This window comes from Petaurus breviceps, unplaced genomic scaffold (assembly GCF_028583685.1).
Source record: "Petaurus breviceps papuanus isolate PSGF00001 unplaced genomic scaffold, PetGlider_PUasm1.0 654, whole genome shotgun sequence".
In the NCBI taxonomy this organism is placed as follows: Eukaryota; Metazoa; Chordata; class Mammalia; order Diprotodontia; family Petauridae; genus Petaurus; species Petaurus breviceps.
The window spans coordinates 131109-156215 of NW_027186438.1; the positions used below are offsets into that span (position 1 = coordinate 131109).

A 25107-nucleotide genomic window follows, 5' to 3' on the forward strand; every position below is an offset into this window, starting at 1 on the left:
CAACCTGTAGAGGGAGGGAGGCAGCAGGGAGGGTCAGGCTGCAAATGAGGGGGGTCTGAACAGGGAGGCTCCTTCCCTCCCTCTCTTACTCCACTTCTGTCCCTGCTCCCCTCCCCATCCCCCTACAGAAACCCAAGAGGCAGAGGGGCTGGGATCCTGGATAGGAAGAGACCAATCAGAGCCTCAGTGACCCCAAGTCAGAGCCCTCCCTCTACCTGGTCCTCTGTCCTCCCAGCATCCCCTCTCCCCAGCTTACACACACATTATTTAGACAATAGACTGACAGACTGACAGAGGAGGGAGGGAAGGGAAGGAAGGTTGAGGATAGGGAAGGCTCCAGAAGAGACCCTCTAAGGAATGACCTGAGGCCCGACCTCAGTCCTGAGACAGTGAGACAGAACCCAGTCTGGGATTCAGCTGCCTGGCAGGGGATCTGAGGGCTCTGAGAGAAGTGGGGTCAGGGAAGCAGGAGGCATGGGGAAGGGGAGCAGGGCAGTCTAATACAGGTCATGACAGGGAGGCCAGGGACACGAGTGAAAGTGTTCCAGCCTCAGAAGGCTGGATGACTGTGTCCTGAGCCCTAACTGGGACCCTCTAGCACAGATTAGGCTTGTGAGGAAGTTGCTTTACTCCATTCCCACCAGCACCAATCGATCTGATATGAGGCTATATGGGCAGAGATGAGAAGTTCTCAGGATCTGGCCCAGAGCTGGGAGCTGCACCTTGTAAGTTCACTTGCTTAATCATAGGAAGTTACCCAGAGCCCCCCCACCCTTGTTTTTGCTATGGTGGCCAAGCCCAGTGTGGTGGAGGTGACTCAATTACAGGGACAAGCCCCTAACTTATTTCTGGGACTCGGGACCACTCTCTCTTGTCCAACAGGAGCAGGTGCCGTCTTCTCACCACTTAGTGGAGATGCCCCCTGCCTCAGCCAGCCTGGGACAGCCCCTCTGCCCTGCTAATGTGTCATCGCTGGCTCTCAAGAGGCGGGTCTGGTAGCCCATGAGATTCTGTCTTTTATCATGGCTCTTTAGCATATTAGTGTAAGAATAAGCTGTGTATTCATCCACACTTTGTATAAACCACATAGGGATATAGTTTCTAGTAGAAGGGCCCTAAAATAAGCCTCACACTCTACTGCAATATTCATTACTTGCTTACCCCCTATGGGGCTCACATGCACAAGCTCCAGAATGCTGACCAAGCTATCTCCAGTGAGCTTTGCTCCAATTCCATGAGCAAACCAAGCCGGGAGGCGGCAGGGTATGGGAAGTCCCTGAATCCAAGTTTTACAGAACAACTTGGATCCCTCAAAAGGCCACACATAAGGACCTAGGAGGCCACATGTGGTCTTAGTGCCACAGGTTCCCCACCCCTGGTCAAGATACCTAGCCCTATGACAATTGGACCCTGGAAGGAAGGGGCAAATCAGACCGCGAGGAAGATCTGAGGCCCACTTCATTAGAGGGGACCATGGCCCTTTCCCTTTAGTAAAGTCCCATTGGCTCGGAGCTCTCCTTCAGTCTCTTTCATTGTATGTTGGATAATTTTAATCCCTCATTTTGAATCCCTCAAGGGAGTCAAATGATTGGGATCAGATAAGGAAATAGACCAAGAGCCAAGAATTCACATAAGGGGGTTAGGAAAGAGCTTTGAAACCTGCATCCAAGGTGGGGTCTGGGGGCAGGAAGGCAGGACTTGGGGATCCTTACAGGGGGCTGGGTCTGAGGGCAGGACAATTGAGTCTCTAACCAGGAGATGGGGCCACAGAGAAAGGATAGCTGGGTCGTGAGGGGAAGGCTAAAACAAGGCACCTGGCTGTCTATGGACAAAGTCTTAAGTTTGGGAAAGTGTGACCCAATGGGAAATCTTGGGAAGGTCAGCCAGGATGTTTAGGAAGTTATTGGCAGTCTGGAAAAGTTTTATGGATGGGGAGCTGGGCCAGTAGCCAGACCTGGGAGTTGTCCTTCTGGCAGACCTGGAGAATGAGGCCCAAAGACAAAGCCAGCCAGCAAAAGCCAAGATAGATGGGGGCCTGGGCGGAGTGGGGATGGGGGTGGGGGAGGAGGGACTGGCTTAGACCTACCTGGGAGCTGCATGCGCAGAGCGGGCTTCCGGAAGGCAGAGCGATCTCTGGTCCAAAGGAAAACAGAGCCAACTCAGGTCCAGGGGAAGGCAGAGAGATCTCAGCTGCAGGGAAAGTAGAGAGGGCTCAGCTGTAGGGAAATCAGACAGATCTCAGCTTCAGGAAAGGCAGAGAGAGTCGGGTCAAAGGGGAAAAGGAGAGAATCTGAGCTCCAGGGAAGTCAGAGCAGTCTCAGTTCAAAGACTTCCTGCTTCCCTCCAGCCCACTCTGGGAGGGTCCTCCTAATCCCAACGGCACGACCCTGTCCAACCCCTGAGGACCCTACGATGGCTGAGCCCTTTCCTCCAATCACACCCAGGACCAGGACTCCAGGAGCTAGCCTTCCTCTCCTCCCCAAGCCCACCCCTCCATCACGTGGAAAGCCTTCTCCACTGCCATGATCCCCTCTTCCCCCTAAACTCCTCCCAGGCCTCCAAACTCCACCCCAGTGCTCCAACTCCACCTGGGCCACCACCCACCAGGCTGGACAGCTCCTCCTCTCCATCCTCCCTGACCCATCCCCTCCTCCTTCTGAGCAGAAACCCTGCCTTGATAACACTGCAGCACCAGACTGCCTGAGAGGGAGGGACTGGCAGCAGATGGCTCTGGTGACAATCCGGGTGCCCTCTACAGTTTGTAACTGCAAATCTGGATGGGATCTGACTGGGTTTCTCCTCGTCCAAGGCATTCTCCCTTTGGAAGAGTGATGTTTGACCTCTACTAGTAGACCAGACCTTAAAGCAAAATACATTTAAAATTCAGCATTTAGGCAATTTGGTAAAGAATGTAAGAATGGGAATTGGAGGTAACTGGACCAGAATTACTCTATTCTACTCTGAACACTATCAGTCTAGAGTGTCAAACTGAGAGACTAATGAAGTGATTTTTTGTATTTAAGATAATTCTGAAATGCATTTAACTGAATCAAAGTCATTTTGCAATTCTGGGTCACGTTTAAATCTCTAACATTATTTATCTTATTGTGATTCTAATTTTTCTCCTTTTGGAATGTTTGGGAAAACATCGTATAAAATGCTGCAATTTGAAGAATAATGTCTAGGTGGTGATGCAATTGTATCCTTGGAGATTTAACTCCTCTTCCTCTCTGGATGCAATGAAAGTATGAATGAAGCTGTAAGAGAGTGTGGCTACAGTGTTTAAACACGGTTACACTCAATTGAGTCTATTTTGCTCTAAAATAAATCATAAGAATAACTTAGCCTTTGAGAAAAGTTAAGAGGACCCTGTAAATTCTCCTTTTCTAGGAAGTTCTTACCAAGTCAGTGCCTGGGGACTTTAGGCAAGGTCCCCAAACCTTACTAGCCCTGGGGAAGAAGTGGCTGAAAGAAGGCTGGCCAATTGGAAAGCGATGAAGTGGTTTGCTGAGGAACTGAGAAGTGTACCTACTGAAGTGGGGGTGGGCTGAAGGGGGAGGCCCTGTGGAAAGGGCAGAAGACAGATAGAAGCCAGGAACCCTGCGGCAGCCTGACTCAGACTGACCTGGGCTCTGCATCCACACAGTTGGTTTCCCGAAGGCAGAATGATCTTAGCTCCAGGGCATTTAGGGTTAGGGTTAGGGTTAGGGTTAGGGTTAGGGTTTGTTTTCAAGAGAGGAGTGATTTTTATCTGATACATTGTCTGACCCAGAAGTTCCCAAACTTATTTGGCCTACCACCCACCTAAAAAAAAATTACTCAGTGTCCCCCTAGAAATCCACTTTCTTTAACCCTATAACATTTTTTAAAATTTGCATTATTTCGATAAAATGTTTTTAAATGATGCATCTTAAATGTAATAATTTATTATAAAATTGTGAGGTTTTTTTTCCTGCAATGAAATTTTGATGATGCCATATTAATCATCTGAAGTATGGTATTATAAAGGAGTGCATATATTCCTGCAGATGTGTGGGAAACAAAAGAAGGAATTATGTTTCCACGGGAATAAAATCACTCCCAGGCTTGACTGATAATAGTATGTACTTCAGCAGTAGCTGGTCCTAATCAGAGCTGTGACCTAGCAGAACCAGGCTTCTGATCAAGCAAAAGGTCAGAAGCTTGTGTGCATGCTTGCCAAGGGGTTTGACATTATCCAACTCACCCCCAAGACAGAGCAAGTTAATGTGAGTGCACATGCCATATATGAGGAGGGAGGGAGAATGTATCAAGGAGGAGAACATGAGGGGGGAGGTTCAGAAGGTTGCATCTAGTCATTGTGAGGGGGTACCTGGGGTCTAGATCAATTTGTGAAACCAACTTGTAAAACCAGTCTGTTCAGTTGTAACTGCAAATTGTCCTTTCCCACCCTTGAGATCTGCCCCTTCTCCCTATCCCACACTCCACCTAGGCAACACCCTGTGACCCCTTTGTTCTAACTTAATGTCTTCATTTCTTCTGGGCCTGGCCCACACCCTCCTTTATCCTTACCTTTTGTCTCCTTAAGGACCTGGCCCAAATCTTATCTAAACTGTCTATTCACACTCTCCTCTTGGTCAGCTCTGACCTTTGTCTATGCACTGAGGCCCCTCCAGTCTGGTCAGCCCTGACAATGGCAGCCCTACCCTTTAAAAGTAAAAGCCTGTACCCCTCTCACTTGCTGGTCCCCTGAAGGACTCTTGCCCACTTCTCATAGAAGCGTAACAATAAACTTCTACAACTCTCACTCCAATTAAGCTTGAGATCTTGAATTCTTTCCAGACAACATTGCAGGTTTTCTGCTCTTAGATAAGATCATAATTCCTGCTGAACCTATTGGGATCCCTACCCCCATCAATTGGAGAAACAGTTGGGAAATTCAAATTGGGAACAGGCTAAAAAGGTTTGCATTTCTCTCAACAAGTGTAATCTCCATTCAGGAGATACCCATTCATTCTTTTTTTTTTTTTTAAGCAATCGGGGTTAAGTAACTTGCTCAAGGTTACACAGCCAGTTATTTCTGGGTGTGGTGCTAAGTGTCTGAGCCCAGATTTGATCCCCAAGGTCATCCCAACACTGGAGCTGGTGCTCTTACTCGCTGAGCCACCTGGCCACCCCTAAGTAATGGGGGTTAAGTAACTTGCTCAAGGTTACACGGACAGGTGTTTCTGGGTGGGTGCTAAGTATCTGAGCCTGGATTCAATCCCCATGTCATCCGGACACTGGAGCTGGTGCTCTTACTCGCTGTGCTACCTGGCTGCCCCTCATTCTTAATGAATGTAAAATAAATGTAATGAGAACTTTACTGACTTCACAAGTACTGTTCTTTCTAGACTAAGCATGTTTCTTTTTTTAAATAGTATTATTATATTAAATTTTATGTTTATTTTTAGTTTACATCATTCATTTCCACAAGATTTTGAGTTGCAAATTGTCTCCCCATCTTTCCTCTACCCACCACCCCAAAACAGTGATCCCACTGTATACCCCCTCCCCCAATCTGCTCTCTCCTATATCCTCCCTTATCCCCCCTCAGACTTTCCCATAGGGCAAGGTGGATATCTATACCCCAGTGCCTGTATATCTTATTTCCCAGTTGCATGTAAAAATATGTTTTTTAAAACATTTGATTTTAAAACTTTGAATTCCATATTCTTTCCCTTCCTCCCTCATTGCCCAAACTTACTGGGAAGATAAGCAATTCAATATAGGTTGTACATGTGTAACTATGCAAAACATTTCCATAGTGGATATATTGTGAAAGACTGACTATATTTCCCTCCATCCCATCCCGACCCCAACTTAATCTATTCTCTACTTTGACCCTGTCCCTTTTGTTTTGTTTTGTTTTCCTTTCTTTTCAGCCTTTTGGAGGGCAGTTGGGGTTCAGTAACTTGCCCAAGGTTACACGGCTAGTTTTTTTGTGTGGGTGTTAAGTGTCTGAGGCCTGAACTGAACTCAAGTGCTCCTGACTCCGGGGCCAGCACTTTACTCACTGAGCCACCTAGCCGCCCCTAATACTGTCCCTTTCCAAAAGTGTGTGCTTCCAAATTCCTTCCACCCCAACCTGCCCCCCTCCCATCCCCTTCTTATCCCTTTCTCCCCTACTCTCCTGTAGGGTGAGATACCCTATTTAGGGTGTATATCATTCCATCCCTAAGCCAGGGAAGATCTTCAAATTATCATTACAGTAAGCTTAAACAAACATCTTATTAAGTGTGTCCACCCACAATTTAGGATACATCTATAGGAAGCCCATATTGAATCTAACACTATATAAACATTGGATATGGCAAAAATATTGATCAGTGTAATCTGTGTCTACTATATAACAGGATATCATAGCCAGTGGCTACTTCTGCCTCCTGAGGAAAGGGGCAGGGGGAGTCTGGGGGGAGGTGGGAATCATGTAACTTTCTTTTTTTTTAATTTATTATAGTTTTCAACATTCATTTCCACAAGATTTTAAGTTACAAATTTTCTCCCTTTCTTTCCCCTACCCCCCACACCAAGATAACGAGCCTACTGAGTACCCCATTCTGTTCTCTCTTATATCCTCTCCCATCCCACCTCTGTCTTTCTAGTAGGACAAGACGGATTTCTATACCCCAGTCCCTGTATAGTTTATTTCTCATTTGAATGAAAAAAAAATTTTTTTTTTACCATTTGCTTTTAAAAATTTGATTTCCAGATTCTTTCCCTTCTTCCCTCCTCACCCACCCCCACTGGGAAGATAAGCAATTCAGTATAGATTGTACATGTGTAGTCATGCAAAACATTTCCATAGTACTTATATTGTGAAAGACTAACTATATTTCCCTTCATCATATCCTGCCCCTCACTTATTCCATTTTCTACTTTGACCCTGTCCCTTTTCAAAAGTATGTGCTTCTAACTACCCTCTCCCCAAATCTGCCCCCCACTTCTATCATTCCCACTCTCATTTCTTGCCCCCCTACTTTCTTGTAGGGTAAGATACCCAAATGAGTGTGTATGTTATTCCCTCCTTAAGCGAAATTCAAGGAGAATAAGGTTAACCCATTCTCTTTTACCTTCCTGCTCTTCCCCTCCATTGTAACAGTTTTCTCTTGCCTCTTTTACCCTATTCTATCTCTCCTTTTCTCCTTCTCTCATTATATTTCTCTCTCACCTCTTAATTTTTTTAAATATCATCCCTTCCTATTCAACTGATCCTGTGCCCTCTGTCTTTGTATACATGTACACACCTATATACACACTCATATATGTATTTATACACACATACACACTCCTATACATACATATATATGTATGTATACATATATATTCCCTCCAAATATCCTACTATTGAGAAAAGTCTCATGAGTTACAATAATCATTTTTCCATGTAGGAATATAAATATTTCAACTTTAATAAGTTCCTTATGATTTCTTTTTCCTGTTTACCTTCTTATGCTTCTCTTGCTTCTTATCCTTGAAAGTAAAATTTTCTGTTCAGCTCTGGTTTTCTCATAAATAATACTTGAAATGCGGAGGGTAAGTGGTGCAGTAGAAAGAGCACCAGACCTGGAGTCAGGAGAGCCTGAGTTCAAATTTGGCCTCAGACACTTAACATACACACACACACACACAAAACTAGCCATATGACCTTGGGCAAGTCACTTAAGCCCAATTGCCCTACCTTCCCCCTTCCAAAAAGAAAAAAAAAAGAATTAAAAAGAAAGAATACCTGAAAGTCCTCTATTTCATTGAATGACCATATTTTCCCCTGAAATATTATATCTCTTTTGCTGGATAGGTGATTCTTGGTTTAAATCCTAGCTCCTTTGACCTCTGGAATATCATATTCCAAGCCTTTTGATGCCTTAATGTAGAAGCTGCTACAACTTGTGTTTCCACAATGCTCAAATTGTTTCTTCCTGGCAGTTTGTAATATTTTCTCCTTGACTGGGAACTTTGGAATTTGCCTATGATACTCTTAGGAGTTTTCTTTTGGGGATCTTTTTCAAGAGGCAATGGGCAAATTCTTTCAATTTCTATTTTGCCCTCTGGTTCTAGAATATCAGGGCAATTTTCCTTGAGAATTTCTTGAAGGATGGTTTCTAGGATTTTTTTTTGATCAGGGCTTTCAGGTAGTCCAATAATATTAAAATTATCTCCCTTGTATCTGTTTTCCAGGTCAGTGGTTTTTCCAGTGAGATAGTATACATCGCCATCTATTTTTTTCCATTTATTTGGATCTGTTGTATAGTATCTTGATTTCTCATAAAATTACTTGCTTCCATTTGCTCCAATCTCGTTTTTTCTTTCAGCAATTGGGGTTAAGTAACTTGCTCAAGGTTACACGGCCAGTTATTTCTGGGTGTGGTGCTAAGTGTCTGAGCCCGGATTCGATCCCAGGTCATCCTGACACTGGGGCCGGTGCTCTTACTCACTGAGCCACCTGGTTGCCCCTAAGCAATTGGGGTTAAGTAACTTGCTCAAGGTTACACGGCCAGGTGTTTCTGGGTGGGTGCTAAGTATCTGAGGCTAGATTTGATCCCCAGGTCATCCTGACACTGAGGCTGGTGCTCTTACTTGCTGTGCTACTTGGCCGGCCATCCAATCTCATTTTGAAGGAATTATTCTCTTCAGTGAGTTTTTGAAATTCCTTTTCCTTCTGGGCAATTTGGCTTTTAAGGCATTCTTCTCCTCATTGGCTTTTTGGGCCTCTTTTGCCATTTGAGTTAGTCCATTTTTAAGGGATTATTTTCTTCAGCATTTTTTGGGGTCTCCTTTAGCAGACTGCTGACCTGCTTTTCATGATTTTCTTTCATCATTCTCATTTCTCTTCCCAATTTTTCCTCCACTTCTCCTACTTGATTTTCAAAATCCTTGTTGAGCTCCTCCATGGCCTGTAACCAGTTCATATTTCTCTTGGAAGCTTTTGATGCAGGAGTTTTGACTTTGTTGATTTCTTCTAGTTCCATGTTTTGATCCTTTTTGTCTCCAAAACAGTCTGATTATGCTTCCTCATCTTGCCAGCCAATTACTTGACTTTTGAGCTCTTTTCCCTGGTAGAATTGTACTTCCAGAGAGAGCTGTGTCCCAAATCACTGGGGTTTACACAAATACTGTCAGAGCTATGAGGAGGGTGCCCTCTCTGCAGATACCTGAAGCTCTGGTACACTGGCCACACACCCCAGGACCCTCACCCAAGACCACAGTCCAGATCCAAGCAGGTCAAACAAGAGCAATTACCCTCTGAATGGTTACTTGGTCCCCCCATGATCTGCAGGCCTGGAGGTCTGAAGAAAGCCACATGGCAGCAGCTGCAGCTGCCATGCCTCTGCCACCTCTTGCCCTGGGGCAGTGGCCAAACCACACTCTTCCATGACCCAGTTCCAACACAGTTCTCCACTGACCTTTTACTTTCTGCTTGGCATTTATGGGTTGAGAAGTCTGGAAACCACCACAGCTGGTGGTGATTCACTCTCCTGAAGTCTGCTCTGGCCAGTCTGGGCCACTGGTCAGAGCCACCCCAGGCTGGTGTGGCTCACACGGGACTGCACTTGGCTCCCAGCTACGTGTCATAGACCCTTCCTGTCATCCTGCCAGGCTGCCTTCAGCAGGAGATTTGTTTCTCTCTCTCACTTTGTGGGTTCTGTAGCTCTAAAAGTTGTTTAGAGTCTTTATTTTACAGGCTTTGGAGGTGGTTGGACCAGAGTCCAGACTAGTTCATGTTTTTACTCCACCATCTTGGCTCTGCCCTCATGTAACTTTCTTTAATTTCTTTTCTCTTACTTCCCTTGCCCTAGAGATGGCTGCCATTAGATACAAATACTGCATTTGCGTGTGTGTGTGTGTGTGTGTGTGTGTGTGTGTGTGTGAGAAAGCATTCTGTCCATCTATTCATCAGTTCTTTGCCTGGATGCAGATAGTGGCTTCCTTCATAGGTCTTTTGTGGGTAATTTAGGTCTTTATAATAGTCAAAATTACTAAGTTGCTCAGAGTTGTCCTTAAAGCACTGTTGCTGTTACTATATACAACGTTCCCATTGTTCTGCTCACTTCACCTTTCATTATTTCACATAAATCTTTCCATGGTTTTTCTAAGATCATTGAGCTCATCATTTCTCATAGCACAATAATATTCCATCAAAACCTGTGCAGCCATTCCCCAGTTGATGAGCATCCTGTCAAATTTCCAGTTCTTTGCCACCATAAAGCTGCTAGAAATATTTTAGAACATGTCAGTTCTTTTCCTTTGTCCCTGATCCTCTTGGGAAACAGACCTAGTAGTGGTGTTACTGGGTCAAAGGCCAGAGGTAGTTTAATAACTCTAGCATAATTCCAGATTGCTCTCCAGAATGTTGGATCATCTCACAGTTCCACCAACTGTGAATTAGTGTCCCAATTTTTCCACATCCCTCCAACATCTGTCCAACTGTTGCTTCATGCCCCACGTACAGGTTCCTCAAGAGACAGATAAGATGATCTGGTACTGTTGTAAGGTAACCCAAACCACATGCCACCTGATTTGGAGCCCACCATTAAGTCACCATTAAGCCCCTTTATATTTGTCTCTGTCTTCATCCTAAACCCTGTAACTGCTTGTAACAGCTTTAAGGAGTACTATCCAAGGCATAGTTCCCTGCTCCCTTATCTTTCCCTTAAGTTAGTACTTCCCTACATCAGTAAGCCTTGAAGCAGCATTTCATATAAGGGTTATGGTGCAAGTCTGTATAAAGATGATTAGGCAAGTCTATCCCATTCCAGAGACCACCCTGTTTAGGGCTGCTCACCCAGCAAGGTCCTCCACCCAGAACGCTGACCAAGCAGGGTCCCCCACACCTTTCACCCAGAACATGACCCTGGCCTGTTCCATGACCCCCAGCCTGTTCTGGGAATTCCACTCCTCCTGTGACCTCCACCCTGTTCTAGGAAGGACCCCTGTCAGCCATTGCACCACGATTTCCAAATTAGCCCTGAGCTATAGATCCAACCAATGGCTGTTCTTGGCTTCTGTATGCCATTGCTTAAGCTAGCCCTCCTCCCCAATTGTGGTTTTTGTCTTTATAAGCATTGCCTGTAACCCAATTAGGGGCTGCCTGATTTGAGTGGATACTCCAGGTAGTCCAGGGCTTGATCGATAAATCCACATCTAAATTTATCTTAAACTCAGGTCTTGGTCTCGCCCTTATTCTCTTCACAGCAGTACTCCCACGTCTTTGAGGACTCACTATATTCTGTTGTGATTCCCACAATGGTTCTGGTGTAGTCAATGAAGCAGAAGGAGATGTTTTTCTGGAACTCCTTTGTTTTCCCCAAAATCCCACTAATCTTCCAATTCATCCCTTTTGTCGTTTGAGTGATGTTGGTGGGGTTTTGTTGGCAAAGATACTGGATGGTTTGCCATTTTCTCCTCCAGTGGATCACCTTTTGACAAGTCTCCACTGGGACCCTTCTGCCTTAGGTAATCCTGCAGGTATAGCTCAAGCCCCTGCTTGAGGTACCATATAGATTTTGTCCACAAGATGGCGATATTTTACAAAGGTAGTAAGAAACACCCTATTTTGTGGGCAGTTAGGTGATGTAGTGGATAGATGTTGGGGCCTGGAGCAGGAAGACTCATCTGCTTTCAAATTTGACCTCCAACATTTACTAGCTGTGTCATCCTGTCCAAGTCACTTACACCTGTTTGCTTTAGTTTCCTCATCTGAAAAATGAGCTGGAGAAGGGAATGACAAAGAATTCCACTATCTTTGCCAAGAAAACCATAAATGGAGTCATGAAAAGTCAAACAGGTCAGAAAAATGACTGAATAAGAAGCTTGTTTCATATGTATGGTGGAATTAATGTAGGGGACTTTTTGTCATTGGGGAGAGTGACCAGGGCATTAGAGCTGGGCCCACCTGTGACACAGTCTTTTCAGTCAATCCTGAAATGATTCCTGTGTGCACAATTTCATTTTATCCTTGGTCTAGAAGCCTTTTCCTCCCCAACTTGATCCACTGGGTTGTTGACTCTTAGTTTAATGGCTATGGTGAATTGATATGGCAGATGTCTTGTCACCAAATGAAGGTTTTGGCAGAGGGACCCTGTAGCAGGACAACTCCAGGGTATAGCAACTGCAGGATTAGGAAAATTTGCCAGTCTGTCACAACCTGCTGAACTCCTGAGTGTGTGAAATGGTTAATTCTTTAGGAAATACCAGAAGATAGAAAATTGGATTTTCGAATACAAAGAAAAAGATTGGAAATGTAATGTCATCAAACTTAAGGAACAAGTCATAATGATAGTTTGGTACTTCAGTTTTACAGCTGTTGGAAAATGCTTGTGTCTTCATACACTCAACACTTTTCCAATACTATAAGGGGGAAGGCAGCAATCCTTTATTATCTGCTGTGTGGGTCAGGAGCTGTACTAAGAGTTTCACAAATATCATCTCATTGCCTCCTCTCCCAAAGCTTTCAGAAGCTCATGGAAACACATTTTATTTTGTAGTAAAATGTCATTTAAAAACTGAAATACCAAAGGCTTTCCAGGGTTTCTAAGTAGAAGATTGCACATGGTTTTTGGATGAGGGAAGGAGATCTCATAAACATACAAGAGTCTAACTTTGACTGTATTCTTCACTGAGACTCTGACAGGCTTCAGAGAACGTTGGGACTGTCCACCCCTGTCAGCTTACCCAACCAGGACCAAAACTGGCATGTAGATTCCTTCCTTGATCCTCCATGCCTCCCTCCATTGATCTTTGTAAAAAAAAAAAAAATGTTGCCATCTTGTGGAAAGATGCCTGTATTGCAGCTATGCCTGCTTAAGCCAAATATACAGACAGGTCTACTTACCAACGCACACTCTCTCTCTCTCTCTCTCTCTCTCTCTCTCCCACACACACACACACACACACACACACACACACACACATACACACACACTCTCGCACACATGGACACACACACATGCACACCAAAACATATACCAACATGCACTCAGGCACGCATACATACACACACACACACACACACACTAAATGACCATAACTATACAGCCCTGTACAGATATAGAAAATCATTGGACAATCTATATCATAAAGCAGCAGTCATCAAAACTGCTTGGTACTTGGTACTGAGGAATAGAGTAGTGAATCAATGGAATAGATTAGGCACAAAAGATTCAGCAGTCAATGACTATAGTAATCTGTTGTTTGAAAAACCCAAAGACCCCAGTTTTGGGGATAAGAATTCACTATTTGACAAAAACTGCTGTGAAAACTGGAATACAGTATGGCAGAAACTGGGCATAGACCATTACCTAACACCATATACCAAAATCAAGTCTAAATGGGTGCATGATCTAGGTATAAAGGTTGATACTGTAAGCAATCTCGGAAAACAAGGAATAGTTTACCTGTCAGAGTTGTGGAGAGGGAAAGACTTTATGACTAAACAAGAATTAGAGAGCATTATAAAATGCAAAATGGATAATTTTGATTACATGAAATTGAAAAGCTTCTGTACAAACAAAGCCAATGTAACCAAGATTAAGAGGGAGGTGGGAAATTGGGAAAGAATCTTTACAACCTATGTCTCTGACAAAGGACTCACTTCTAAAATACACAGAGAACTGAGTCAAATCTATAAGAATACAAGTCATTCCCCAATTGATAAATGGTCAAAGGATATGAACAGGCAGTTTTCAGAGAAAGAAATTAAAGATATCTATAAGCACATGAAGAAATGCTCCAAATCACTATTGATTAGAGAAATGCAAATCAAAAAACTCTAAGGTACCACATCTCACCAGTCAGATTGGCTAAGATGACAAAACAGGAAAATGACAAATGCTGGAGAGGATGTGGACAAATTGAAACACTAATGCATTGCTGGTGGAGTTGTGAACTGATCCAGCCTTTCTGGAGAGCAATCTGGAATTATGCCCAAAGGGTTATAAATACTTTCATACCCTTTGACCCAGCAATTCCACTTCTAGGGTTGTATTCCAAAGAGATCACAGAAGTGGGGAAAAGACCCATATGTACAAAAATGTTTATAGCAGCTCTTTTTGTAGTGGCAAAGAATTGGAAATTAAGGGGGTGCCCATCAATTGGGAAATGCCTGAACAAGTCATGGTATGTGCATGTTATGGAATACTATTGTGCTATAAGAAGCGAGGAGCAGATGGACTTCATATTTACCTGCAGAGGCTTATACGAACTGATGCTGAGTGAGAAGAGTAGAGCCAAGAGGAATTTGTTCACAATTACAGACACAACGTATGTGTGGTGACGACCAGCTTTGACAAACTGGACTCTTCTCAGCAATGCAGAGACATAAGTCAAACCCAAAAGACTCGTGATGGAGAGAGATGTCTGCATCCAGAGAAAGAACTGCGATTGAACCCAGATTGAAGCAAACTACCTGCCTTTTTTCGTTTCTTGTTTAGTTTTGTTTCCTCTTTCCCATTCTTCATTCCATCTGTCACAATCCTTCTTTATAACCTGACTAATGCCTAATGTGAAAGTATTTGCAGATGCTATACTTGATTGTATGCCTTCATGGGGGGGGGGGGGGAAGGGAGGGAGAGAAAATTTGAAACTCAAGGAGTTGTGGTAATGAATCTTGTAAACTAAAAGTAAACAAATTAATTTTAAAAAAAGAAAAATAAAGAAAATCACTGAAGATTGCCCGTGGCCTTGGAGGCCATAGTGAGGATGGCCATATTGCCAAATTTACTTGATTTATTCAGTGCCTAACCAGAGAAACCATCAAAGGATGACTGTGCAGACCCAGGGTTCAGGTGGTTGGGGCCCAGTTGATGTGGCCTTCACCTGCCTGGGCCTCATTTCCCCCTCTGTAAAATGAAAGGGTTGGAGTTGGAGGGGTCAGCGAACACTGAAACCTTTTCAGGGAATCTCCAGGTCACAACTATTTCCAAAGCAATTAAAGACGTCTGCCTGAAGACACAAAGCAGAATGATATTCTTATCAGTCATCTGCTTTTTTGCTTCGGAAATGGTTAGTTTTCAGGAAAACCACATCTTTGTGTGCATCTGGAATGGGTTTATCAGAACTGTTAGACAAATGAGCCAGTATGTCATCAGCCTCAGAGCCCTGGAGGTGTCTGATGCAGCCTCTGCGAATAGCTATAAACAGAGGGGTGCCTGATGCTGCTGGACAGCTGGCTCCCCGGATCCACGTCCTTCAGTGTGCATTTGTCATTTTCTTAAGTCCAGGTGATTCACGGAACAATAACTCCAGTCTAAGGGTGGTGGGCCTCTCTCTGTGCACCAGACCCCACAGAAGGCCAAACTCTTAGGGGCTCAGCCATTTAGAAGAGTGTCAAGGAGCCCTGGAGCCCCCACAGGTGGGGGAGCATTGGCTCTATCTGGGTCCCTGAAGGCCCCTTCCAGCATTAACCCAGGCTCCTATGGATGCAATCCTCCAGAGGCACTGAGGGAAAACTTCCCCAGTGCTGGGCCACACTCCACACTGTGCAAGAGGCCAGTAGAAGGCCCCTCAAAAAGGAAAGGCAAAGCCCTGGGAGCCAGCCCAGGCCAATCAGCCCCATGGATGGCAGCCTGGTGGGGCAGTGGATGGCCCTGGGCCCACACAGGGGACGACCAGAATTCAAGCTCAGCCTCAGGTGTGGCACCGGACTGAGGAGATAAAGCTCTAGGTCAGCTCCAGGTTCCACATCAGGACTGACTGTTTTGGTTAGTCACTTGCCTTGGAGCTCCAGCTGCGCCCCTCAAGACCAGAGTGGGCAGCAGCCAGCTGGAGCCTAATCAACAAAGAAACATGAGGTGGGTGGTCAGCAGTGGCCACAAGAGCTTCAGAGGCTTGGTGGTGGGGAGAGGAAAGGAGATTAGGTTGCTTTGGGCAGCTGCCAGCATTCTCAGGATGGACACTGGCTCAATAAAAAGCCTGTCACAGTCTTCAGACCAAGAGAGTTGGTGGGTGTGTTTTGGTCAGAGATGGTTGTGCCCTCAGTGCAGCCTCTGAAGCCGAGCTGAAACAAAGTGTGGACCATCTCTCTGCTGCTCATCCTAATTTTGACCTAACAATTGTCATAACCCCCACCCCCAACCCACAGTGTTCCACCAGTCCGTCCCACATCATCTCTCCATGGAACCTTACAGGACAGCAAATGGAGAAGCAGTGAATGCTGGGGATAATAAGGTCACTCCCCTTGGCAGTGTACCAGACTGAGGGTCTACAGAGCCAAGGTGCGGACCTCATTGTTGTATGCCTGGGAAGCCTGGGCAGTCTGCCAGTGCCATGCCAGGAAACTGAATCACTTCCATTTGGAAGTTTTGGAAGATTCTGAACATCACATGGCAGGATAAGGTACCAGACACTGAGGTTCTTTCTCGAGCCACACTGCCAAGCATTCAGACTCCACTGCAGAGAGCACATCTCCCATGCCAGAGGTACATTTGGCTTAAAAGCTATTTGACAGAGAACTCAAGCCAGACAGGTCCTCCCAAGGGGGTCAGAAGCAGTGACACTCTTAAGGTCTCTCTGTAGAACTTGGGGATCAGTTAGGTGCCATGGGAGACTCCTTCTTTGCCTCTTATTCCAAATCATTTACTATTAGAATTAATCTTTAAAAAATAAGAATATCTTCAGAAGAAGGAAAAGCCCTTGTGTCAATAACATGGTAACTGGGGGACAACGTTTGGTGACGGGAAGAAATCCCAGGTGTTGGACAAGCAGCAGCTCCATGGCTTCTGTGATTCAGCACACGTCACTGGGATGTGAATTGTAGTTACTAGATGACACACTTTGGAAATTCGGCTCCTCTGACCTTTGGGATGATTCCTATGGGGCTTCCAGCTGTCCCTTTGCTATCTCACCTCCTGCTAGAACCTACTTTCTGCCAGAAGGGGAGGGGGTGGCCAGAGGGATCAGAACCAGGTACAGTATGAGCACAACCCACCCCCGGGGCCCCTGGCCGCCAGCAGCATGAACCCCAGGTCTGCAGAGCAGTCTAAACTAATCCCAGCAAGAAGGATAATCGCAAATTCAAAGGATCCGTGTAGGCATTCTGTCGTTTGCCTGGAAAAGTCCGTGTTCTTGATGCCTGTGGTGATGCCAACGGGTCTTGGCTTGGTCTCTCCCAGTCTGGGATGAGGGCCACTTCTCCCAACGGGGCATTTCCCTCACAACAGGAAGTTTGCGAGCGACCCACCCCCTTCCGCCGCCACTCCCATTTTCTTTCTCTAGGGAGGGGAGGGGGGTAGTGCTGGAGGCGTTGGAGAAGAGAATTTTTCCATCCCCAAACTGTTTTATGGTTAAAAAACAACTTGGAGCTTGGGGTCCGAGTCCCTCCCCATCTTTGCTGTCAGGCTCAGCAGCACAGACACAGCACCCACCTTTATTTCCCGGTTCCTAAGGTGGATGGGGAGGGGGGGGGGGGCGGGGGGGGGTTGGGGGGGACCGGAGGAGTCCTTGAGTTCCGAGGGGGGGGGGGGGGGGGGGGGGGGACGGGGAGGGGCAGAGTGATGGGCAGGGCTCCGGCCCGGACCACAGAGAGAGGTGGGAGGGTCAGTTCCCAGATAGAAGGCATCACCGAGGCCTCTGGGAAACTGGAACTCTGGGTCCGGCGCCATCCACACCTGTCTGGTATTCCCAAGAGTTTCAACTGCGTGGCCCACTAGTAGCCAGAGCTGTTTCCCTTGGACCCTCCTGCTCAAACGCTAAGTGAAAGGGTATTTAATTGATGAACTGTGGAATGGGGGGCGCGGGAAAGGGGGCCGCAATGCTATTTAATAAGGCCTGGGGACAAGCTGAGAAGAGTGGGGAGGGGTGCACTGGGGGGCATACGGAGAGGAATGGGATGGGGAGGGCCAAGGGCAGAGAGCCTCTTGCCCCTCCCCTGGGGTTCCAGCCCAGAGCCCTGAGCAGCCTGGATCCCGGGGGGAGGGGGAGTTTGAGGTCCCTTTTTCTAGGGTTTGGGGGAAGAGACCAGCTCCTTTCTGGGCCTCCCAGGGGCTAGTTCATGGCCGTCCCGGAGTGATGAGCCCCTCCGAGTGTCCTGCTGCTCAGGAGCCGGCCAGGTCGGCTTGGGCTCAGCAAACCCAGACACGCAGACCCTGCCCGGCAGGTCAGGCTGGGAAATGGGGCTGGTTCGGGATACAATGTATCAGTCACGCTCCTTTGCTCTGTGGAACAGTGTGGACTTGACTGCCAGCTTCCCCTTCACAGTCTCATTTCCTGCTAAACCCTCCTGACCACGAGGGGAAGGGGGGATGGGGGTAGTTGAGTTTTCACACGTGTGTGGTGGGACCTGCTCAAAGAATTCCGTCAGACAACCTCTAATGCAAGTACGGGCATTTACTGAGATTGATGCCTCTGGTGAAGAGGGCTGAGTTCCAAGGGGAAGAGAAAGCAAGAGGGATTTGTATAAGATGCAGTTACATAACAGAAATTATGAATGTTAAAAAGGCAGGAGGGCTTTGTTGAAGGATGAGGTAATGGGGGAGCCACAGTGGAACTATGCATGTTATTGCCCACAATGCATACAGAAAACCCCCTGAGGGAATCTACATAGGATAATGAGCCTCTGTCACAAGGTCACCTGAAAGGCAGCTTTTTCTATTAGCACAGGTGCCTACTTAGGGAAAGGCCCCCCACATCCTGCTTTCTGACTGGCTGAGTATTGTGGTCCTGTCTGAGACCAGGTGGATGTGGTGGTTGAGTGCAAGGACAAGCCTGCTGAATGGGGCTGGGATCCCATCACGTGGACACACCTGCTGTTACTGGGAGAAATAACACAGCTGTTACTCCAGTGAATAGTGAGGCCAATGTGAAGAAGTCAGGGTACTGATGGAAGGGGGTGAGTGGGGGGCGCAGTGGGTCTGCTCTTCAGTGGGGTCTGCGAGGAAGTTAGAATCTTGGGCCTGGGGGCAGCTTTATTAGGATTCCACCAGGACAAGATGCAATTTTACCACCCCCTGTGAGGATCCAGGGGTCCTGCCTGCCTGCCCCTAGCACCCACCTTGGACCCAGGTACCAGAGCCCCCAGGCCCCTGCCAGGAAGCAGTATCCCAGACTGGATTGTGTCTCTGAGCCTCAGGATTCCCCTGGTCCTTACTGGCAGCCCCATCCCAGAGCCCTCCCCATCCCCAGCCTTCTCTAGATGCTACCCTCCTTCCAAGGTCATGCAGTCAGTCTGTGGTCCAGATTCTGTGTGTGTGAGTCAAGGACAGGGGATGCAGGGAGGGCAGAGGAACATTGAGAGGGAGAGCTCTGACTCATGGTCACTGATGCTCTGACTGGTCTCATCCCCCCTGGGATTCCAAAGCACTTTCTGCTTCCTAGAATGGGAGAGTGGAGGGGGCAAGTAAGAGAGAGTGGAGCCATCTTTATTTCCCAGCCTGACCCTAACTACATTCTCCTTCCCCTCTGGAGGTGAGGGTCTCTCCGCTGAGAGCAGGGCCTCGGCCTCTGTAACTCCTGTCGGCCCTCACCCTACATATATCCCTGTAGGTCAGCCTGCTGCCTAGGAAGAAGGAGGAAAGATCTATCCCCCTCTGGGATCCTTCTCCCTCCCCAGCTCAGTCTGCAGAGAACCAAGGCCTGCCCCAAGCAGAGAGCCCAGAGCCAGAGGGAATGGCCCGTGGGAGGTGCAGACCCCAGGCCCAGGTGAGTGCCATCCATCCACAGACTTGACCAAGATCAGCATTGGAGGTCATTTCCATAGACCCAGGGAATGGTCTATGAAGCTGGCAATGCCTTACCTGTGGATGGCTTCTGTACAAACCTAGGCCTGAGATTAAAGACAGCAGTGGCCACCCTGCCCTCCTCTCTACTTCTCTGCGTTAACTCCATTCATTGACCCTTTGGCATCTCAAGCACTCACTGTCCCCTTCCCCCATTGCTGCACCCTCTTTTGCATTTCTGTTCTCCCTCCTGACAGCTTGGACGCCCACTCGACTCCTCAGTCTCCGTTCCATGGGGACCATGGCTTTGTTCTCCCTCCACACAGCTTGAAGGAAGCCAGGAGGTGGAGAGGACAGAGGGCATGGCAGGCATGGAGACAGTCAGGGTCTGGACAGAGTTTCTTGTGTGAGGAACTCACAAAAAGGGCAGTGCCACTGGATTCCAGAGCATGTGGGGAAAAGCTAGAGGAAGACTGGAGAGGCTGGTTGGGGACCAGGTTATGAAGGGCTCTGAAAGCTACAAAGGATTTTATATCTGAATCATTTATTTCTTATAAAGAAACTGGCTACATTTTTATGATGAATTAGCTCAGACAAAAGCCGAATTAATTAAATATTGCTTATTTTAAGCAATAAAGAAACCTTCCTTCCCATATCATTCTTGTTGTTCAGTCATTTCAGTCTTATTTGACACTTAGTAAACCCATTAGGGCTTCCCTGTCAAAGATACTGGAGTATTTTCCAATTCATCTAACAGATGAGGAAACTGAGGCAAACAAGGTTAACTCAATTGCCTAGCCCCCTTGCTGGTAAGTTTCTGAGGCCACATTTGAGCTCATAAAGATGTCTTCCTGATTCCAAGCCCAGTGCTTTATGCACCATACTCCCCAGCTTGCCCTTCTCCATCATAATTAGCCTTATTACTAAGTAATTAACTTTGTAATTAGGGAATATATGCTATAGACAAATGAAAGCAATCCTAAAGCAAAGGCATAAGCTGTTTGGGATTTGGCACAAATCCAGAGGGACCTCAAAACCTCAATGTAATAACAGATAAAGATACTTCACTTGGATGGGAACCAGCTCCAACCCCTCAGTGCAGTCCACTTTCTGATGAATATCTTCCAGCATCCCCTTCATGGTTTCATCTAGATAAGACTTTTTTTTCAGTTGTTCAGGAAGCAAAGTAGACCTTGCCTTTAATTTTACTCTCTTTTCAGGGACCATATTAATTTCCCCTCCAGAATGTAGTGTACTTGCTTGCTTCTCACAGATGCTTCCGTAGAATGTGTCGCCTATATCAGTTCTGATAAGGAAGAAATTTCACATCAGCCTCTCTCTTTCTCCTCCACAGATACACCTACCTCACAAATAGCACACACGCTCTCTCCAGAATAAGACATTTCTCAACCTTATTCCAACTGATGACATAAAATGCTTTTCTCAGAATTCCTATGGGCTCTTGCTGTCTTTTCAGGAGTTGACTCTGACTCTCATAAAGGGTATGACCTTTGGGCAAATACTTCTCTGGGCTTCAACTTTCCTCCTGTAAATTGATGAGGATTGGAATATTTCACTCTGAAGTATCTTTCAACTCTATGTGTTCAAGCCCTATGACTTTTGATGATTTAGGGGTTGGTGACATTCAAGGATGTGGCTGTGGACTTCACCCAGGAGCAGTGGGGCCTCTTGGACCCTCCTCAGAAGGAGCTGTACAAGGAGGTGATGCTGGAGAATGCCCAGAACCTGCTGTCCCTGGGTAAGGACGCTTCTACTAACTCTGAGTCTGTAATCAAAAGGAATATCATTGCCTACTGTGCAGGCTTTGGAGTATCTACCAATTATTGGAGAGAGAAAAGTGTTGGTCTCCTGGGTCTAAGAGACAGACTTCTCATGCTGCCTGGTTTTCCTACAGGAAGCCTTTGCATTCTGTGATAGGAAGCTGAGGGTTTCCTTTCTTGCTCCTGAAGCTGTTTCTCACCAGTTCTAAGGAGCTTGAGGATGGAAGAATCCCAAGATTATAAGTGGAACTCATCTCAGGGATGGTTGGGTCTTACCTCTACCTGGACATGAGTTTTGGTACCCCCTTCCTCTTTGGGATGGGTCTAGTATTTGGAACCTTCTTCTATTTACCAAGCACATGTTGGTAGCTCAGAGCTCTCATTCGTGGCTGCTGTACAGGTTTGTCCTTCATCTTTTTCGCTATTGCCCTAAACTTCCAGCACAGATCGTGGGGAAGGAAGGGAGGGAGATCAGCATCTATAGCCCCCTGCTGTTTGCCATGGGCTCTGCCAAGGGTTTTCTTAAGTGTTACATTACTTCATCTTCACAATAACCTTTAAAGTTGGGTGGTATTATTATCCACGTTTTACAGTTGGGAAATTGAGGCAAACAGAGGTTAAGTGACTTGTCCAGGGGCACCCAGCTATTAACTCTCTGAGACCTGACTCCAGGCCCAGGGCTCTCTCACCTTCACTTTCAGCTGCTTCTGATTTCTAGAGAATGGAAACTGTGCACTGAATCCATCCTTTTATGAAGAAAGTGCACCAAGACCAAATTCTCTGACATCAAACTATTTCCACAACTTTTTCCCCCAGTACCCCTCCAAAATAAATGCTATGGAAACTCTCCTTCAGATGTCCTGCAAACCACCCTGGTTCCTTGCTTGCATACATACCCCTGTGGGTGCCAGGAATGACTGGCCAAGAAATAGACTTGGGACCAACTAGGGTTTGCTGACTTTGCCAGTAGGAAACTCTCCCCCAAAGAGGCAAAACTCTCCTTGAATGAACAGTACACAAGGTTTATATAGGGTTCAGGGAGTGAGGAGCCAGGTGGGGGACAGGGCAGCAGCTGATTCATTACGGACCCTAGAGCTCGGGATTGAGGCTGATCTGGCACAATTGCACTTTGACTGGGTTTGGGGAGTAGGAGTTTCTGCCCCAATGCAGCAGAAGAACATGGGGGGCAGAGGTTTGGTTGTCTCTCTGAACGGGTTGTACAACACATTCTATTTTGGGTTATTTTGTATCACAAGCACTAATTGGTCAGTGCAGACATCTAGGGGTGATCTCAAGGGAGTGATTCTGAAAAGGGTGTGGTTCTATATTCACATACCTCTCCCTAAAGAGAACTAAAGTACACATTTCTTTATATGCCTTTCCCTGATTCCCCGTGCCCAGGAATTCCAGTTCCCAGAGGAGATGTGATCTCCTATTTTGAGCAAAGGGAAGCCCCATGGCTGCTGGAGCAGGAAGGCCTGAGGAGCTGCTGTCCAGGTGAGTGAGGTGAGAGCTGGGATTACAAGGGGCTGCTCTGTGTTGTGCTGAAGCAAGTGCTAGATTTGGGGCAGGAAGACCTGCCTTGCAATTCCTTTGCAGATGTTTTTTAGCCATGGCTTCCTGGGCGAGTCACTGAACCATGGAGCCTCAGTTTCCCCATATGTAAAATGAAGGGGTTGGACTACATGGTCTTTCAGCTCCCTGCTAGGGATAAATTCGTGATCTTATAACAAATCATTATTTGGAATTTGGGGCATGAGATTCCCCTGAAGATGCTAACAGGAGCAAGGTTTCCAATATGAACTCTTTCTTAGACCTTCAGGCCAACAGACATTTAAGCACCTGCTACAAGCTAGGCCCTGTGCTAAGCACTGGGAACATAAAGAGGTGAGAGGGACATCCCCATCGCTCAGGGAGCTCACAGTCTGGAGGGGCAGACAACACTTCAACAACTATGTAGAAACCCACATTAGTCAGGATGAATTTGAGTTGGTCAAGAGAGGGAAGGCCCTAAAGTGAAGGACTGGGAAAGGCTCATTGTGGAAGGTGGGCTCTGGCTGGGGCTTCAGCAAAGCCAGGGGGAGCATTTGAGGCATAGGAATGGTGAGGAAAGCCCAGGGAGTCAGGAGGTGGAGTGTCCTGTCCACAACACAGAAAGGAGGATAATATAGCAATTTGCATTATAGCAAATCTGGGGCGAAATAGGTTGAAAGAAAACTGGAAGAATAGGAGAGGGGGAGGTGATGACGTGTTCTAGCAGCCCTGGGGAGGATTTTGTATTGGATCCTATTGCTGAAGGTTGTTGAGTGGGTGGTGACATGGTCAGGTGAGAGCTTTAGGAAGATGAACTTAACAACTCGGTGGGGCATTGGCTGGGCTGGGGAGTGATGAGGCAGCTGGATGATCCAGCAGGCTCTGAAAGACCTCAGGTGTGAGGTTACTGGGGACGGAACCAGGATGGTAATAGTGCTTGGAGAGAAAAATATATGGGAGAGATCCTCAGGGGTGGAGTCATGGGACTTTGCTCCAGATTGACTAGAGGGGCCAGGAGGGTGAATGTGTGAGAGTCGGGGAGTGCATGAGCCTTCATCTGTGAGCTTGGATGACTGGAGGACGCCTTGGATAGCATTAGGAAAGTTGAGGATGGGAGGGTTGGGGAAAGAGAATGAGTTTTATTTTGTATGTGATAAAAGGAGAACCAGCAGAGAGTAGTGTCACTAAAATCTGGAAAGGAGAGTGTGAAGAAAAAGGGGTGATGGACAGTGTCAGAGCCTAGAGATGGAGCACTGGCCCTGGAATTAGAAGGGCCTTAGTTCAAATCCAGCCTCAGATTCTTGACTCTTAATAGTTGTGTGACCCTGGACAAGTCACTTGACCCTGACTGACTTGCAAAAAAAATGTAAATATTAATAAGCCAGAACAAAATCTTTTATGCTTTAGGTAAATAGAGGAAACAGTACTGATATTCTTCATGTGACATCAAATATTGAGCAGAAAAAATGGAAAATTATTAATAGGGAAATTTTATTATACTTACAGATATGAGAGATCATGAGATATTTTAATTTTTACTATACGTACACAAAATGGCACCAAATCTATGAAGAAAGGCTTGGATGTGCAGGAAATGAAATGCAAAGGATAGATTGGAAGTCAAAATAATCTGTCTCATACAGTGGACAGACCCTACCCAGGCACAAGTTTGAATTCTTGTCTCAGCCATTGGGATTTGGGTCAAGTTATTCAGCTATTCAGAGCTCATGGTCAGAGCTGTGAATGTAACAAGGATGCTCTGCGTCTGTCTCATGTGTTGTAAGGATCCAGTGTAATTATGTGTGAAACTCTTTGTAGTTGACCTCATCCTTGGGATGTGAGTTAATGGCATTTTGAAATAATTGTTCCCTCCCATTTAAGTTGGAAGACTTCTCTCTGCCTGGGGAAAGAGAATATATATTGAGTTTATATTCTGTTGATGGAGGGAAAGTGATATAATTATATATGCGTCTGTTTGTATATACATATGTGTGTATGTGTGTGTTTTTTACTGCTTGTTTCTTTCAGAAGGAGAGATCAGACTTGAAAGGAAAGACACTACTCCTATACGTCAGAGAATCCACACCAGAGAGAAACTTTATGAATGTAAGCAGTGTGGAAAGGCT

The 25107-nt window shown here is 46.3% G+C and overlaps 1 protein-coding gene and 1 pseudogene across 1 annotated transcript in view; one reads left to right on the forward strand and one right to left on the reverse strand.

Moving 5' to 3' along the window:
- Positions 1 to 2570, reverse strand: part of LOC138173844 (zinc finger protein 850-like) — a 67877-nt pseudogene extending 65307 nt beyond the window's left edge.
- Positions 2571 to 17539: 14969 nt separating this feature from the next.
- Positions 17540 to 25107, forward strand: part of LOC138173849 (zinc finger protein 558-like) — a 14501-nt gene continuing 6933 nt past the window's right edge. The window contains exons 1-5 of the mRNA XM_069103941.1: positions 17540 to 17714; positions 19495 to 19650; positions 21300 to 21426; positions 22850 to 22945; positions 25010 to 25107. The exon at positions 25010 to 25107 is cut by the window's right edge and continues 6933 nt beyond it. Of these exons, the coding sequence (XP_068960042.1) occupies positions 19618 to 19650; positions 21300 to 21426; positions 22850 to 22945; positions 25010 to 25107 (354 nt within the window). The 5' untranslated portion in view covers positions 17540 to 17714; positions 19495 to 19617. The remainder of the gene's footprint in view (positions 17715 to 19494; positions 19651 to 21299; positions 21427 to 22849; positions 22946 to 25009) is intronic.